This window comes from Bombus impatiens, unplaced genomic scaffold (genome assembly GCF_000188095.3).
Source record: "Bombus impatiens unplaced genomic scaffold, BIMP_2.2 scf_0389, whole genome shotgun sequence".
NCBI classification, from domain to species: Eukaryota; Metazoa; Arthropoda; class Insecta; order Hymenoptera; family Apidae; genus Bombus; species Bombus impatiens.
The window spans coordinates 606,315-625,514 of NT_176808.1; the positions used below are offsets into that span (position 1 = coordinate 606,315).

The 19,200-nt window shown below is 34.3% G+C and overlaps 4 protein-coding genes across 5 annotated transcripts in view; 3 read left to right on the top strand and 1 right to left on the bottom strand.

Annotated features, from left to right (window-relative positions):
* The window catches only part of LOC100742752 (semaphorin-1A-like), a 388,591-nt gene extending 388,452 nt beyond the window's left edge, over nucleotides 1-139 (top strand). Inside the window, exon 16 of one of the 2 annotated variants that reach the window (XM_024368161.2) lies at nucleotides 5-139. The gene's annotated coding sequence lies outside the window, so the exon portion shown is untranslated. The other variant, XM_024368160.2, reaches the window with a different exon arrangement.
* LOC117151738 (uncharacterized protein DDB_G0283697-like) lies at nucleotides 4-8,411 on the top strand (the record flags this gene model as incomplete). Its single annotated transcript, XM_033321085.1, has 1 exon — nucleotides 4-8,411. A coding segment is annotated over one exon (705 nt), but the record flags the coding sequence as incomplete, so codon positions are not given.
* Nucleotides 8,412-10,654: 2,243 nt separating this feature from the next.
* Nucleotides 10,655-14,538, bottom strand: LOC100744851 (sorting nexin-24-like). The gene is made up of 3 exons (XM_003490056.4): nucleotides 14,157-14,538; nucleotides 12,570-12,763; nucleotides 10,655-12,052 (listed from the first exon to the last, which is right to left on the bottom strand). Exons 1-3 carry the CDS (start codon nucleotides 14,307-14,309, stop codon nucleotides 11,887-11,889), a joined length of 513 nt encoding a protein of 170 aa, XP_003490104.1. The 5' UTR covers nucleotides 14,310-14,538; the 3' UTR covers nucleotides 10,655-11,886.
* Nucleotides 14,539-15,297: 759 nt separating this feature from the next.
* On the top strand, nucleotides 15,298-16,862 carry LOC100745942 (adrenodoxin-like protein 1, mitochondrial). The gene is made up of 4 exons (XM_003490064.4): nucleotides 15,298-15,852; nucleotides 15,986-16,037; nucleotides 16,159-16,406; nucleotides 16,632-16,862. Exons 1-4 carry the CDS (start codon nucleotides 15,744-15,746, stop codon nucleotides 16,733-16,735), a joined length of 513 nt encoding a protein of 170 aa, XP_003490112.1. The 5' UTR covers nucleotides 15,298-15,743; the 3' UTR covers nucleotides 16,736-16,862.
* Nucleotides 16,863-19,200: the final 2,338 nt, after the last annotated feature.

The window sequence follows — 19,200 nt, forward strand, 5'->3', positions numbered from 1 at the left end:
GATCGCAACGACGACGACGACGACGACGACGACAACGACGACGACGACAACGACGATCATCTGGATAACGTCGACGAGGAGAATCGGTTGGCACGTGTCACCGCCGGTTCCCTGCTTGATCATCTGGCCAGACGTGACGAGGACGCCTATGAAGGCGTGACCAATGAGGAGAGATCGCTCGAGTTCCTTGCCACCCACAGGGGGGTGCCTTACGATTCACGATCGATGTCGAAGGTGACCGATTACGACAGAAGATACGACCACCAGTTCGCCGCGCGAGAGTATACGGAGACAACGTTAACGGAATCGGTGAACAAGCTTCAGGATTACAACAGCAGTAGCAGCAGCAGCAGCAGCGCGAACAGTCTCGATGGTCTCTGCCAGGGACATCAACGAATAATCAGCGATTTAAATCGCGGCAACGAATCGAGCACGCGCGATCATTATATGGTACCCACTCGCGATCCCAGGGAACTCAACGAAAGAATCTTGTCGCTGTTCAATCCACAGTTCCTGCCGAACTTTAACGACATGATGATGTACGTGGGGAATCAGTACGACGCCAGACGAAGCCCACCACCCAGATCACGATCGATGGCCGACGGAGAGAGTCGTTTGTTCAGGAGCTCGAGTTGTCGAAAGAAACGCGTCGGTGCGAGCTCAATGTTCTTCCGCCGTGGATTGACGTACGAAACGGCGCGCAAGTGACGCAAGTTGTCTCCTTTCGGATTCAAACGAAGAATACAGAGTTGGATAACCCGTGATGAAACGTAAGACGACTCTCGGAGAACACCGTTGTCCCGCGATCGAACGAGAGAAAAAAGATTTCGATCGGAAGGACCGAAGACCGAGCGGATTAGCTTCGCAACGGTTTAGTTAGTTCTCTTCCTCCACGATCGCTCTTGCGTTTCCTATTGCAACTATCCTTCGTGATCACGAAAACATCTTGATCCGTATGCGTTCTTGTACGGAGAACGAGACTACGAAAGAAGACCACGATGTTATATGCAAACTTAGTGTCGCCGTTACCTGAGATACCTCGAGAACGTGTACTCGAGATATGTACGTATTTCTGTTTTGTCGTCGTTCATGATCGTGTACAGACCGACCGTGTACGTTGCAAGACCACTTCCGGTGTCACGTGTCATATCGTCTGAGATGTATCGCGAGAACAGAGACACGCGGACTTTGAAAATATTTTTTTAAGGTATATCACTTCAGGCTCTTTCCGATGTCTTTAAGCGCGACATCGTGTATCGGACGCTCCAACCACACCTTGAGCTAATTTTTGTACGGAATTCGATCGATTTTCGAATTCTTCCTTTCCGTTTCTCACCAGTACGGCAATGGAAGGATATGGGAAATGAAAGGCCACACAAAAAGGAATATAACCGTGCAACAACGACGATGGGACAAAGGATCGACTCGTAGCTGTGTAATGTGATACGATCAGAGGAGAGACTGTGTTCGTAGCAGTGGCCTGTTTAGGTGCTTAGAACCTAAGAACGGTGATTTAAGGACGAAGACGAAGCGTCCAGCGCTTGGATCCTCGTTTCTCAAACTACCTTCTACGAACTTTGGCCCCCATGGCCCCTTGATCGTTGACAAGCAACCAAGAAAATCCCGGTAGACAAAAACTCGCCAAAAAAGACAAACTACTCGTTTTACACGAAGAAAAAGTTGCTTGCTGCGCAATGTCTATCAGATTCACTTTGTTCACGATTCTCGAGACAAAGCTGGAGATAGTTCCAACAGTTGAGACGTAGAGAGAGAAAATATTCAAAGAGACAACCGGAAAGGGTGAAAGTTTGAGAAACGTGGTGCCATGGAACGACGTTCCAAGCATTCGCACGAGACGAGGCGTGCCTTCCGTATATTAATTGTTGGCAAATTTCTGATTTATAAAACAGGAACGGGAGAATGCGGCCGGTATAGATTCGGGCAAGTGCCTCATTTATGCGTTTCGTTTAAAAATAAATATTCGATAGTGGAAGAGGACAATGATAAGTTGGTGAAGATGAAAAGAGAGAGAAAGAGAGAGCGAGCGCGCGAGAGCGAAAGAGAGAGAGAGAGAAAGAGAGAGAGAGACTTATGTAAGACTTATTCAAAGTATTGTTGTGCACTTATTGCCGTGCTGTGAGTATATTGGTTATTAGCAAGAGAGAATCGTGGTGTTGAAGCACGTGTACGGTTATTAAAATGAAAAGTAATAAGGAAGAAACATTTACCGCGTTGTGGCGCCTTCGAGAAGTTATGTATTTTTGGCTGGGACGTGTTACGAATCAATTTATCACTGTTAACGGTGTTCCGGGCGAGGTGTGGAGGTGTATCTTTTTCTTTTCTTTATTTTTATTCTATAAGATAAACGAAGTGATACTACGTTGCGAATGAATCGCTCGAATCCGATTATCGATGACTTCATTTGACTGCAGGATACCTCCGTGAGGTCAAGATGGTTTTAAGTTTTATAAATGTGGAAATGAAAGATAGAACTTTCGATACCCGAACTGCTAATAGTTTTTATACGTTTTAGAAAAAATACACAGGAATATTTATAACATAAGTAGAAAAAAAAGTAATACGAAAGTTTCTATCTTCCTTTATCGGTAATTTCATCGCACAGATATTTCAGAATTTTCATTTGAGTTTCTTCTAAATTTGGTATTCTTCTTCCAGTGTTAGGTGAAACATTAAGAAGAATGATCTCTCGCGTTTTATTTTTCGCCGCTGGTAGAAGTATTAGTATAATTAAGAAAGGTATTTAGAGAAAGGAAACCGTCTTAAAAAGGAGATCGTTTTTCAACTTATTTTAATTGTGTATATACGTACTACTATGCTACGCTACGCTATACTGTACCCTAATCAAATTTAAAGCAGAGCAAAGTACATCTTCGTAGAAGAGACGATCAAATAATAAAAATGTTCAAGATATAAAAATTCGGATAATAAAGATTCTATCGTGCGATATATAGAGATATAGTTTTAAATGAATTTAATCGTTTCTCCAAACGATTTGATTTTGTGGGAAAATGTTGCAAGAAGCTAGAAACTGGAGGAAAAGTTCCGGTGAATTCCTTTCGCCAAGTTCAATCAGTATATAATATAATAAAATCAATGAAGAGGAGGACGCGACAAAGGTTCAGATAAACGCATTCGCGCGATTCGCTTCAGCTGGTGGTATGTATTCCTTAGAGCCGGTACTGCGTGTTATCCGACACCTTAGCGAAAACTTGGTAGCGTGTACGACAGTTCTCTACGACAAAGTATCCTCGAAGAAAGCTCGGGAGGAGAGGAAACTTGAAAGAAGAAGGGGAGTCTTTGCGTGTTTGGCAAGATGTCTTTGACAATGGCGTAAATCGGTCTTACTAGCGCACAATAGCGAACACTGGGCATATTTCCTTTACAGCTTAAGGGCGGATAGAGCGCCTGTAACAAACTGCGGCTAACGTTTGTCCCAGATATCGAGTAAGATGGAAAGAGAACAAAGGAGGAATCTGAATATAGAAAGTCAAGAAACGTGGCCGTGATATCGCAAAAGTAGAGCGATTCGATTTTCTAGTTCTTCGTGAAATTAACATGTCGGTATAGAAAGATGGAACGATTGCGAAAATTAGTTTTAGCCGTCAGCTTTTAGACGCCAAGAAAAGCGGATATTCGAGATGTTTCAGAAACTCGTGGACTTTTAGGACGGTTGGAAAATCGTTAGATATCATCGTCTTTCGTTTGACGGATGTTGTTAAGAGGATACATGTACGCTCTGCTCTTTTCATCCTCGATTTTAATATCAATGGGCAAACGTCCGGCTGCTCTCATGAACCAACACTGCCACGTCGATTCTGATATGCTTCGAACAGTAAAGGAAACGGTAAGACGAATTCTAAGTAGATACATCGATTTTCACTGATTGTCACTGAGCGTTACCAATAATAGCACGGAAAAGAAGAAATAATAAACGATCGATTCGAATAATGAGGAAGCTTGACGCAAACACACATGCTAGATAGAGATTATAACATACGCGTATTGAAATGGCCATTAATTAGAGAGACACGGTCTGAATACAATGAAGGAGCAACGTAGAGAATGGTCTGATGTTGCGTGCTGGAAGAAAGAAGAAAGTCGTGTACATAATAAGTAGAAATTGTTTTTTATCGTTGAAATCATTTAGAAGCAAGGTCGAGAACATTCATTCGCTACGCTACTCGTCACGCGGACAGCAGTGGTACGCATTAATATTGTTTACGTATACATGTATACGCGTGTGCCGCATGAATCTTTGATACATGTATATGTAAACATCGCATTTCCATTATTGCATATGTCTATATATATAGACACACATACACATGTACATATATACATACATATACGAGTGTATAGATATATATGTGTGTATGTGCGTGTGTATATATGTATATGTATATACACGTATATACAAAAAATATATATATATATTCATATATTTTTTTTTTTAATCCGCATAGATAAAATATACTATACGAATGAGAAAAAAATCGCGTTAAACGAGAAAGGCAGCTAATTACACACTTTTTTCGACGGTCTTTGTGAAAGTCCGCGATCTTTTTTAATTAAAATTCCGCCGAGCACCCACGATGATCTCGTTAATGTTCGACTTCACGAAGAACGACTAACAACTGATTGTTCGGCAAAAAAAATATTTTACGAAATATGATGTTTATATTATACAGAAAAAAAAAACACATCCAACTTAGGTACCTTGTGTCGAGATGAGAAATTATATATATATATAAAATTGAAAGTTATATATGTATATAATTTTTATATAAGTCATATTGGCGGATTGTTATATGCTATAATATTTCTAAATTAGAGGAATCGAGGAGGTATATAAATATACATATATATACATATATGTATATAGATATATATATATATATATACGTATGTATATATATGTATAAAATATTATGGATGTACATGTATACAAAGCGTTTTATTAGAGTTTACGTGATTAGTTATTGTAAGGACGATTGTACATATTATTACTCCGTTTAAAATTGACTTGATCGCGCTAAACTTAGAACGAGATTTACCCTGTTTGGGGGACGCTAGATTTTGCTCGATCATGTTTTCCTACTCGTTTTTCTTTTACTTTTATTATTTCTCTCATTTAATTTTTAAGACAGAAACGCTTGCACGCTAGCCCTATTTCCGAGCATGTGCATTTCATCGTTTATACATTATATTCGAGTTCACTTTGAATCGAGAGATCGTAACGATAAGATTATTTTTTACGTCGAGGAAAAAGAAGATGAAACTGATCATAAAAACGCGCCAAGAGTCACGTGTGACGCGTAAATGGTATTTGTACGATTTATTACGCGCAGTTTTATAGAAGTGATTCGATGTTTTTAACATAAAACAATTTAATTTGACGAAAATGAAACTTTCGATGTAGGAATATATTCGAAGAAATTTACACACGAATTTTCACGCTGAAACAAAAACGAGATTGTGACATAGAAATTCGAAGACTCTTACACGGAAGAACGTACAAGTCGATTCGTTACAAACATTGATCCGAACGTTTACATACACGATTGTCACTTTCTATTGTCTACGTTTCAAAAATCTAGCTAACCAACGTTCCCCTTTGTCACGAATTAACAATCAGCACACACAGTGACAAACATTTCAATATTGACTCAACGAAAAATCGAATTCACAAGGCAGAAACCGATTCTCGAACGACGTTAACCCGATGCTAATCTTCCGCGCGGTTTGCGCCAGGGATCGAGGGAAGAAATCCATTTTGCGGGTGGCAAACGAATTCGTAAGGGGAGAGTCGACCGTTTTACTCAGAAAATCGGCCTTGCCATAGTTGGAAAGTTTCGAAGGATTCCGCGATATCTCGCGCAATGGGTCAAGTATTCAAACGATTCGAATAATTTGGACGTATTCGAGTTATTCCAGTGAACCGGGAACGTTTTCTCTCTGCATAGTTCGTAGACGCTCCCGCGATTCTTTCCCTTCCTGTACATTTGAAAGTCGAATCGACGCGACGTTCATCCGACGCAAGAAATCTTCACCGAAAATTTACCGACGCATATTGTTAAGCCGGAAACACGTCACGCGCTAGCGCTAGGTTAGAACGTAATAACGATCGCATTAATTAGGTAAAGTAAATACAACATTCCAAGTAGAAGCCAGGACTGCCAATCGATTGATAAGCAGCAAACGAATACTTCCGAAGAAGTATTCACGTCTGATAACTTTGAGCTTGACGTGTGTTACCACCATCACCTTTCTGATTAACCTCCAAAAGTTTAAAGTCGCCGATCGTTATTTATCAAAAGGTTATTAACAAAGAAATTAATTTTCCCAGAAATCTAAACATTGCCGTACCAAGTACGGAAATATTTGCGAAATATTTATCGCATTTCTGCGTATAAACAAACGCGAATAATATAAATATACCAAGTTTGTATCCACGACGTATGATGTGTCTTGTCCAACGTTCAGAAAATGCGGAATTAGGTTAGGTTAGACCCTAGTTCCTTCTGCGGTGAATTTCAATACTAACATAAATAACTAATGTGAAAACACTTGGTGCGAAGAAGTTCAGATTTCTGAGAAAATTTCGGTAGGTTTTTCAATTTTTTTTCGTTAATAGTTTTTTAATAACCAATGATCGGTGGCTTAAACCTGTTCAAGGTTACTCAGGAGAGTGAGCTTGATATCGCGTGTCAAGGTTAAGGTCGTCGGATTTTTTCGGAGATTAATCAATGAAAGCTCGCAACGATTGGCGAATTTAGAATCATGTCAGTTTGAGTCTATCGTGTTTTGCGTTTATTATAGAATATTCGATAATTGTTAACTCCTCGTAAAGCCGGACAAGTTCTATGGTTCGTTCGTTAATGATCGCCTGTTCCTTTACAAAGTATTATTGTAGATTCGAATAACGTGCGTGAAAGTAGCATTCCTTTATTTTTTATATCACGTAGCCTCGTTCCGTATACTGTAACGATCCCCTTTCCTTTTGATATTACACAATGGCTTGGATAAAAATATTCTGAAAATGAATGACGAAGATGATCGTTGGAAGAACGATCCATTGGGAGTCCAGGAAAGTCGTATCGATACTATGCCTTGCAATTAAGTAAAACTGCTAAACGCGCAGTAAGCTTTAGAACAAGTAATAAAGATTAATTTAAAAGGCACTTTTGTACGAACGTAAATCATATCTCTTAAATACCTTCGATATTATTCACGGAAGCTACGAATGATATATCGAAAATCGACCGAATCGATGAATTTCTCGGATAATCTGACGTTTATGTTCCCACAAGCTTTCTCCGATCTCCGATAATCCTATGTCATGAAAATTATATAATTCATCGTTAATTCATCATTAAAAGAGACAAAAAGATATACGTAATTCTTAAAAGCTTAAATCTTAAGTCATAACGTAGGCTTGTCAGGCTTTACAACTGATATTTTCAATTATGATAATCCGCTTGAAATGCTTTATCAAAATGATTGGTCAAACTCGATAAACGAGGTAATTATTGGTTAAAACTATTAGTTGATATGTCTTCGTAATTACGTGGATCAGTTAAACTCTTTGTAATCTATTCTTTACAACGTTCATTTTGTAACATCGTCAACATTGGCAGATATCTGTCGTGGAACCATTATCACGACAAACATATATATTAAGCTATCCATTTTGATAACAATAATTCATTGACACAACGTCATTTTTAAATAGTTACAAACGAAATATTCTCATTCATCGATTATTGTAACAATAAAAACTCGCGCTTAATTGTTTCGTTCGGACTTTAGAAATTACTAACACGTACACGATAAATGCATAGATCTTGGTTAACTTCATATCATAAATATATATAGAGAACGATGCTTGATAAGTGAACCGTTTGTACTAGAAACTATCTAATCTCACCGCAATCTACTGTATTTTATAATTAATCACAAAGAACGTTGGAGATTGGTGCCGGGAAACACCGATCAGTTGATTTTACCACGTGCATGGAATGCTGACGCCGTTTTGTTTTTTTTTTTTTTTTTATTTAGTTTTACGTTCTGTAAAAAATATTAATCAAACGATTGTATCTTTGCAAAAGACTCGTAAATAAACCAAAATGCTACCGCTCGAATATAATTTCGAAAATAATCGTATCGTATAGTACAAACGGATCTGCCCAACAATAGAAAATAGCAGTGACTGCAAAAAAAAAAGTGTAGAAGATGTTTCTTTGGCTCGAAAAAAAAAATGGTAAACTATAATATTTTGCTAAAGATGTCAGTAACATAACTTACTACCTTTAAACGAAACACAGCGAGTGTAGTAAGCTGTAGAAGTTGGGCAGAGATATTCTCATTGGACTAAAGATAAAATCGAATGAGAAAAAAAAAAGAATTGTTCGAATAGAAAATCGATAGGAAATGTTACAATAGAATGGAAAAATCTTTATAATGTATACGTCACGATTATTTCGCTATGATAAGATACGAGAGCATGACGAATGAGTAGCTAAGTACACGGGTGTACGCTACGCGTCGAAACGATGGATGGCAGTCCAGGCACACATGTTTGCTGTGCCAATGCAATGCGTTTTCTGTACATAGTATCGTAGCCCTAATTAATATTAGTTAGAGTGTAGCTGGAATCACGTTGACGTAGACGATGGCATATACGTAGAAGTAATCGATAAAGGCACATAAAACGAGTCATCCAACCGCGCTGTTCTTCAGCTATACTATGCAAACATCGCTGATATCGTTCTCTACCGGTTTATAAAACCATCGAGAACTTTTCGTTCGCGCGTTCACTGTGCAATGAAAGCGGAGAAAAGTTGCGGAGTGACGTTAAAATTACGGTCACTTCGAATTCTGAAAGCAATAGGCGATTCTTTGAATGTTAGTAACGATAGTTTAGATATTTGAATAGTTTAGATCAGATAATACGATTATTCGGTCTCATCGCGTATAATATCCTTAAAGTGTATTCATTTCAGGGCGTTGCATTTATTATTTATTTAAGTCATCGTCCAAGTGTCGATAAGAAACGTTAATAAAACAGTCGACGCGTGAACGAACCATTAAAAACGGTTGGTTGCTCAAAGTACGCCTGTTGTTACGCCCAGAAACAATGATCTACATTTAATCCTTTATTTGATAAATGGAAATATTCGAGCAGCGGTATGCACGTACGTATAGTACATAACAACGATACGACGAAATAAAGCAACCAGAAAGATATATAGGTGTAAGAAGACTGCTGCTTAAGAGTGACATGATCAGATAAAGGGTTAACGTTGTACGTCATCCAAACACGCGTGCAAGTTGTATGCATATGGAACGGCATATGAAATTTCTGATTTGTACAATAATACTCATTTCATTTGGAAAAATCATAAGTATTACGTATATATGTATATACGTATAGAAATGATAATAACGGCTCCTTTGACATATTACCATTAGTATTATTTACTACCGTTTAATGCTACTGTTTTCTTTTCTTTTTTTCTTTTTTTTTTTTTTTTATTAAGTTTTATCCATGAACGACAGAAATGATTTTACCATATCGTTTTGAGAGTACATTGCCTTGTAAAATGATGCGTTGACCTATACTGTCCGCGATTCAATGGCGACCAACAGCTCCATTTTTCTCTAAGTTACACCTCGAGACTTGTATGATATAAGTAATTCATTAGATATTAGAGATGCGTTATTGGTACTGGTAATAATAAAAATCACACCCGTCGAAAATCATAAAGCGATTGTATTTGCTTATTTTGAAAAGAGATCTGCATCTATTCTCTATTTTCTTTATAATTCTTTTATAGTTAGCGAATAAATACGCGTGTACCTATCGTTTAGATTTTCCCTTCGTTTCGTTTCGAATTACAGAAAGATATATAAGAAAACGAGTGTAATCGAGATCGACCGACAAAATGGGAATCGATCGAAAGTTCAATGAAACAAACTGCCACGCACGGGCAATAAACTTCTAAATTACGATGTAACGTTTATTAACATTATAAGCTGTTCAACGATCAATTTTGTATATCCCGCCAGCTCGTGACGAAAGCACAGGTCACATTATGAAAAATGAAAAAAAAAAAAAAAAATCGTCTTTCGACTGGTTTGCTCGTTATACGGTAACTACGATCGCGTATAACGAGATAGCGAGAAAATACAACGGGGAGAACGATCGAAACAAGAGGAAAGAAAAGAAACGAAACGTTCGACAGAAAAAGAAATGATTCGAGAAGTAATATAATATTCGTCATGATTAGTTTTCATCGAGGCGGAAGTGCTAGAACCTAAAATCGTCTAACACTTCGCACAAGACTGAGGAGCTTGTATATAATTACATACACATTTAATGCGGTACATTTGATATAAAAAAAAAAGAAGAAAAACGAGGCGTTTACCTTTTGGGAAGTTCAGTTTATTATCATAACGTAATAATTGTAACAGCATAAATACGTTGTATGATTGTACATACGAAACAAGGTCCTACTATCGCCAATATACATACATACATACATACACACATACATACATGGTTACTACCGTTGTCACAGCGTCTCCGGTTTGCGGTGTTTACTCATTTTTTCAAGTTTTTCTAAAAAACAAAAAAAAAACAAAACGCGAGAAAGGAACGTCGCGACCGCGAAACCGAAAGAAACAGAGATTTCCTATTTTTCAGCAAAGGCCCGAGTACATACATCGAGAATGAGAATACTGCGCGTCGAGTGCAACGCAAACACGCCCGATCCAGTGGACCAAACAAATTACATCGCTTGAATTCACCGTTTTCACCCGTTTCATGCTTCTGCCCGTCTGTCTACTCTTCTTTAGCGTTCGACAGGAAGAAATTCAAGGATAGGGAATCGATAGGTCCGATTTCATGATAATAACAAATTAACCTCGAGGCTATAATTCTATCAACCAGACGCTAGATGAATCACTCGCTAATCTATCGCGTAATCGTCTAACACCAATAGCAACAACAAGAAAGAAAATTGATAAAGGGGAAAAAAGAGAAGCGCATATCGTTATCTGGAAACAGTAAGAAACCTGTCCTTTTTTCACGGTAATATTTATAAAATCGTTCGACATTAATCGTTGCTCGAAGCCAAACATCTCGCAGGGAAAAGAAAAACGCTGTGTCCCCGACGCGAAGGAAATGCCATCGTGATACATCTAGCAATGACCTAACGGGTATATCGACGATGGATTTTTATCGAGTGTCCGTGATATCTACTGTAAACGGTAGTAAACGAATTAATGCGAATAAAGAATACCGCAAGAGATCCGCTTATGAGTTACATTTACATTTACAATCCAGATATCCAGTACGATAAAGTTAAATAGAATTAAGATGAATGTCACAAGTAATGTAAACTCTGAAAATAATGAGATGAAATAAACAAGACGATGATTCAAATATATCAAAGCATATATTTCTTCTGTGAAATCCCTTAATTACATAGATGTGTATAAAATCCTTAGTTTTAAATCCGGTCTTTTTACATTAATACAAACGCGATCGCGCCACATGCAAGCTCCATTTCCTCTCTCTCTCTCTTACGTTCTTCGTTGATCGAATTTCGAAAGAGATTACACATTGTCGCGTATCCTGACAACGAAGCGTTAATGTATATACATATATATATATATATATATACAGGATGGAACCGCTTTATTTTTATCTCTGGCGAGATAAGGAGGAACGAGCAAAAACTGTCTTCCTAATTTTCATCCGAATTATAATAATATAGAGCTGCAGATTTTCACGAAACGCGTAATCCTTTCTATGCTTTTCTTAAAAGATATTGTAACAAGCAGAAGCTTAGGATAAGCTTCTTAGGACTTGTATACACCCAAAAGGACTCCGCTGATGACGATATCTGGAAGACTGTTCGATGTAATGTTCGACTGAACATATGGATCACAATGGAAAGTTAGCACAGGTTGATGGCCAAGAGCACTGGTGTCGACGTATTGTTCTCCCTCCGTATCCTTGTACGTGCTAAAGCAGAAAAATATTTCCCACGATCAATGAGATTTTCGAAATGGCATACAATTTTAGAAAAGAAAAAAAATATGTTGAAAAATACGTTTGTTATATAAATTGGATAATAAGAACTTGCTGTACAACTTTTTATAGTAACAGACGCATCAAATATTATATATATATATGTATGATGCACCAAAAATCATTGAATATTAAAATTGGATGCATTTATTATTATGTAAAAGTTGCAGAAACGTTCAATTTAGAGGGTGTGATATCGTTTTGTCGCGGAATGTACTAATACATGGTTAAACTCTTGTAAGGATCAAATACATTTCTATATTTAGGACCAAGTTTACTACATTCGCAATCTAATAATTACTACACATATTGGAAAACCCGTATTACTTATAAAATCATCTAATAACGTGATCCTAAAATAAAGTAGCAAAATAACGAAGACAATATCTAATATGATATAATATTTCACAAAGTTAACGAGTTTTATAAATTCTCTTGCATGAGTACATACTTTTTATACGGCACGCCAGGTGTTGGACTTTCTATACCCAGAAAATTGAGAACCTGTTGCTTAGTGGCTGAGAGCCTTAACATTTTCTGGATGTACAGTTCCAATGCTGCTCGCCTTTGCTCAAGCACCTTCGGTTGGGAATTTCTTACCTTCTTCGGCGGAAACGGAGCAACATCCGCGTTTTCTTTCTTCAGCTATAATCAAAGAAATACGAATAAACTCCATATACGATAATGATAGCGATATGTTAAAATTTGGAAAGTACTGTAGCAGAATCTCGATGGATAAAATTTAAATATTTTGAGAAATAAAGTTTAGTAGAACTTTGAAAAGTTAAACATGAATAGCATAAAGTATGTCGGACAGTCGGTATGTTATTCATTTGTATGCATTTATACGCATACGGTTGATTTTGCGTAAATTATAGTTAATTAGTAAAAATACGTAAAAAAAAAAAAAAATAACTTATGTCCAAAATGTTGTATTTATTTCTGATAAATAACAATAACGCAAGTGAGACTGCTACTTTTTAAATGATTATACAGAAATAAAAATTTATACATTATTTGAATGCGTAAAAAGAACTTGAAACATTGTCAATTCTTTATGTAGATGTAACTTACGATTTGAAACATGATTGAAAATAAATAACTGCACACACGTATTAGATATTTTTACCACTAACTTTATTCCGCATGCAACTTTCACGCAATCCAGTTACGCTCTAAAAAAGCTCGAAAATACTAACTGCATATACGTAGAAGTTTGACAATATAGTTAGTCGATACATCGTATATCGCTAACACGCTGATAAAACAAGTTATTAATATAACTAATAGTACACTATCGAGAGAATATTATACCGAATATGATGAGGACAAATTCAGTTCTACTTTATTCCCTAAATTACATATGCGTCATATTAAGAACTAAATTAACTGAATCGAAAGAAGTCACAACATAAATATTATCATATAGTAAGTATTCTCGCAATAAAAACAGCGTCAATGTATCAAACATAATTCATGATATAAATATAAGCATATACGTTATTATATAATGCGTACATATTATTTAATATTTTGTAATAACGTACATCCTCGTGGATACTGATCTAACTTATTCGTGCCAACGAAATTGAATGGAGAAAGAAAGCTTAATAAAGAAATCGCTATCCTTGTACATGCAAAGCAGAAAATATTCAAGACATGGATAAAGATACATATGTTTCTCTCTCTTTCTTGCATCGCAACATGAGAATCATAATGAAGATAGAAAGTTTAACTACTTACAATTCTACGACGATACTTATTATACATAAAAGGAATACCAACACGATCTCCAAAGATATTCATATGTATTATTGTTTCATTCGAAGAACGGAAGAGAATTAAAATTAATTAAGAATTGAAATTAAGAAGAATAATTAAAAATATTGATGTTAAAGAGAGAAAAAACGAACAATGTGACTCTATTTGCACATTGTATACTTAGATATTTATCGGTGATATATTTGTTTGCATAATCAAAAACATCATTTTGATACAAATATTAAGACTTTAGATATGAAACAATGAAATAACATACCGTACGATGTAGCGCATTAAATTCGCTGTATCTTCTCTCAATAAAGTATCGGGTACCACTTTCGGACTCCAGAACCTCAATACAGTAAACATAATAAGGCTTGCCGTGTGACACTTCGGCCAAACGGTATCCACTGATGAAAGCTTGATACATTGCATCGCTGGCAATTTTCTAGGTTCTTAAAGCACTTACAAAAAACTAATAATACAACAACAAAGTTAAAATACACAAAAGATGTAATAATTCGAACTGTATACTTTCATACTTTGTTAGTATCAGGAGCTAGAGTAGCATTTGTCGCACATAAATTCATTGAAAAGTGCACTACTACAAAAAACATGTGCGCGAAGTGATGCCAACTTTTCGAATACATTTTACACTATATGCACAAGTACTTTTTAAATATCTCATCTTTCAATGGCAAATTACAAAATCAGCCTGAACTTTACTTTAGGGATCTGAAAGTTGTTGACCTTTTTATTTACAATCTTCTGGTTTTTGATGTATAGAATACTAAATTGCAATTTTTAAGAAGCGGAATCCACTGATTTAAAAGTTATGACTATGTAAAACAGAGTCTTTATAGGGTATTTTACAAGTTAGGTTGGCAGCATATTGGTTTCTATCCATAATTCGTCCAATAAGTAGAGTCCGTGGAGTTACTGACTGCATGCGAATGGCGGTTATTTTGACGCAGTAAGTCAAATGTGTTTGACTGCATATGTTCTGCATATGTTGGTGTTACCTGGTTGATTGCAAAAGGATACGTATATGAAAGAATCAGTCACTGTGTAGAATGTGTAGCTAAATGAATTTGATTTTGATTTCGTCTAGAACTTATTTTCCAATCTCTTTACGTTAGTACAAACTAATTTTTAGCGACTTTAACTACAGCTTCCGAGAGTTTGCATATGCAAAAAACAAAATCGAATTCGCGGCCAGTTAAGGATTGAATGACGCTTAGTTTGCCGTTCGCGAATTTTTATATATAACAACATTAATATAATGGTATCATTGATGAGAACGATCCAAAGATACATTTTTGAATAAGATAAGCGAAAATCTTGAGCATGAGAATGCTCATTTATGCGGTCCAATCAGATGTTAACTATGCGATCCACTCATTGGATTAAGCATGGATAGAAACCAACATGGCGTTAACATAACAAAATACCCTAAAAATTCTCAGTTTGACATAGTCGTGATTTTTGAACTAGTAGATTCCGCAACTTAAAACTTACATTTTCAGATTCTACACGTCGAAAACTACAAGATTGCAAATAAAAAAGTCTATAATTTTTAGACCACTAAAGTAGAATTCAACCCAAAATCAAATTCCACTTGAAAAATTAATTTAGTTCTATATATAAGCTAAGGAAAGATTAATTTCTTTGAATTTACTAGTAATAATATAAAACAATAGTGTGTACTTATTAAACACTGACGTTTGCAATATCTTTATGGTTTTTACTACAAGTTTTCGATCTTTCTTTTCTATGATCAATGAAATAAATGTATTTTGTTTGTAAAATGTGCATGGTACTATCACAACATTGTTTAAAAACGTAGAATTAAAATTATATAAAAATGACACTTCTTCTGAAGCTTTCAACATGGAAAAATCTAATAAAAAGATCATTTTCACCAAGGAATCAGATAATAACAATATCAAAGTTCGATATTCATACGTCGGAATGTAACTATAATTTTATTAATCATATATATGTATATATAAATATTATTTGCTACAAATAATCTTAATGTCTGAAGTATATATTTTAATCGCCTAAAAAAAAGGTTATTTTACCTGATTAATGGATATTTTTCAGATTCTTTCCATGGTGAATATGAAATGCAAGACCCAAAATCAGAAGCTGATATGTAGGTAAAATTACATATACATTCCTTGTATATAAATATTATAATTCTGTCATATAAAAATGAAAAAATAAAGATTTTATCATGTTAGGTCTTAACTAATGTGGTTTTTTAAATCTTATAGCGTTAATGTTACTTTTATTGATAAAATGGGAAAAAGAATACCTATAAAAGGGAAAGTGGGAGATAATGTACTGTATTTAGCCCATAGATATGGAATTGAAATGGAAGGTGCTTGCGAAGCATCTCTTGCTTGTACCACTTGTCACATATATGTACATCATGATTATATGGATAAACTCCCAACAGCTGAAGAAAAAGAGGAGGATTTATTAGATTTAGCTCCATTTTTAAAAGAAAATTCTAGATTAGGTAGGCAAAAACAAGTTTGACATATATAATATTTAATATTAACACATTTGCACTGAGGAATTTGGATCTCAATCTGACGCCAGAATCAGAGCATTTTAGCACAATCAAAAAACTCATACATGTGCGATCCAGGTTCTAGTAAAGAAATCTGAATGACACATATGTAACTCATCTAGTGCAAATGTGTAAATTTGATCAAATGTTGAAACAATTTTATATTTTTAGGTTGTCAAATTATATTAACAAAAGAATTAGATGGTATAGAATTAGAACTGCCTCAAGCAACAAGAAATTTCTATGTAGATGGCCACACACCAGCTCCACATTAATAAATTTTTTCCTTTGTATTTAGCTTAATATGTACATATTTTATTCATTTAATTAGTATAATTGTAAATTTATATATTATATATAAAATGTAAATGTAATATAAATTGAATATTATGTAGCACATAAGTTATTTTTTTTTATATATATATATGTCGGGTTTGTCGGGTTCCGACTGTTATACTGTTATAACACTGTTATAATACTATAATGATCAGCTTAAACAAACAGTTTAACCCAAAATATTGGAAATCTACCCAAAATTCCAAAAGAAAGGCCCGTTATTCCTACATCTCAGACATATATATATATTTTAGTGATCAATGATTAATGAAAACATATTTCCAGAATGTACTGTAATGTATTTCATAAACTTTTAGAACAACAAACTTGATTTATATGACATTTTGTCATGATACAATATATTTATTTCTTATACATTTGGATTATGATACATATTTTTAATTACAATGATACAAGATTTAAACATTTATGATATAATGAATCTGTAAATTAAAATTGTATTTGTTAATCTTGCAGCATTTACATTATCAGTGAAAATACCCTATAAGTTTTTTTGCAAACTGATCGTTTTTGAGCACTGCCACTAATTTGTTTACATGTTTTCCATTTCTGGCAGGCACCACCTTTATGCATTTTCCCAGTTTGACAACTTTCACAATAACTTTATGTATACATATTCGTATCTATATGTGCATACGTTCCCACGTTCATTAGCTCGTTATATATGCTTACGCAACTTGCGCTTCTTTTCATGCATCCATACATATCAGTGTCGATAATTATTATCATCAACATTGTCATATAATTATCGTACAAACTATATTTATTTATATCTTCTGCTCATTATTGATCACTATAATTATAGACACGTTATAATATCTCAGATCAATCGCAACCTACAGTCATACTCCATAAGTAAAAGAATTTAAATAGAAGTACATTCATACAATGTCATACAAAACTACACTGTGAATATGATTATATATGTATCTCTCATTTGGTATGAGTCATCACAACGGACTTATTGAAAAAATAATTTTTTGTACTTATTTGTAACTAAAAACGGGTCATGATATTTAATTAAATATTGTACAGAAAGAGACTGTCTACATTACATAATGTATCAATGGAATACTTTGAATCAATAAAAATAAAAAATTTGTTTGATATCAAAATTAAACTATCGACTTTCTATGGCAGTAAACAATTTAATATTTACATAGTTTGCAAATTTTTAAATAAAATTCTTTCGAATTTTGTGGATTTGTAATTCTAAAGATCTTTATATAAAATTTCCTGTATAAAATAAATCCTGACTGATATTAATCAATTTACGATAAACGCATATTGTATATAGGAAGTCTAATTATACCACTTTTGTTGTATATCTCCCTGAGCTTATTAAGTAAAAGTATAAATACAATTTTTTATATTATCAAAATGAAAGATCATTATTTTCTTGGAAGTATCTTTATTATAAGTTGTATTTAATACTCTCCCTTCCTTCTGTTAAAAGAATTAGCATGTACAAATTTAAATTTAATTTAGTAGTTATATGTAATATATTAAATGTATCTTATCTTATACAACACAAAACTGTTGCTTTCAAAACTAAGATCTATATTATATTTATTAATGAGATATTAATATATGAAAAACGAATATATTGTAATATAAAAATTGACTTTATGAATAAGAGAGTGTTGCTGTCTAGAGATATTAAATCTATTATTAAATGGATATTTCTGCTCTCTGTCCGTCTCTATTTAAATTTTGTAGGTTTTTACAAGTTATTTGCGAAGTAAACAAATATAATAAAATTATTAGAAACATTAGGAAACCACAGCAATCATATATATGTATATATATATTAAAAAATTATATGAAGCTCAGAGAGATAAAATATTATGATATCATTAAGTATAATCATGAAGTAATCAACTCACAAAAGCAGATATAAGATTTGTTATGCCAATGCAATTTGTAGTATTTAATCATGTCATATAAGATTAGTAAACTATAAGAGATATTTTAATATCTAATGTTAAATAAGAAATATAAAAAATATTTTAGATCGGATTAAGAGTAAAAGAGAAATAAAATAATTAAAATTAATTGAGATTAAATATGTATAATACATTATGTCAAATAATTTTCACTATTTGTTAATAAAACTACATTAACTGCACAGATATACAAGATTTATACATACATGACTTAAAGTTTTCAGCATAAGACAATTTTGACATAAAAAAGTTTTAATTAATAAATGAACTAAACACATAAATTATTATTATTGGACTAGAAACGTAAGACATAATGAAACTTATTGAACAATAATAATTAATTCTTCTCTTTATGTATGTTTTTAAAATACATATTTCTCCTTTTAAATTAATTAAGTGTGTCTGCAAAAGTCTTATTAATCAAGCCATTTAGTAAT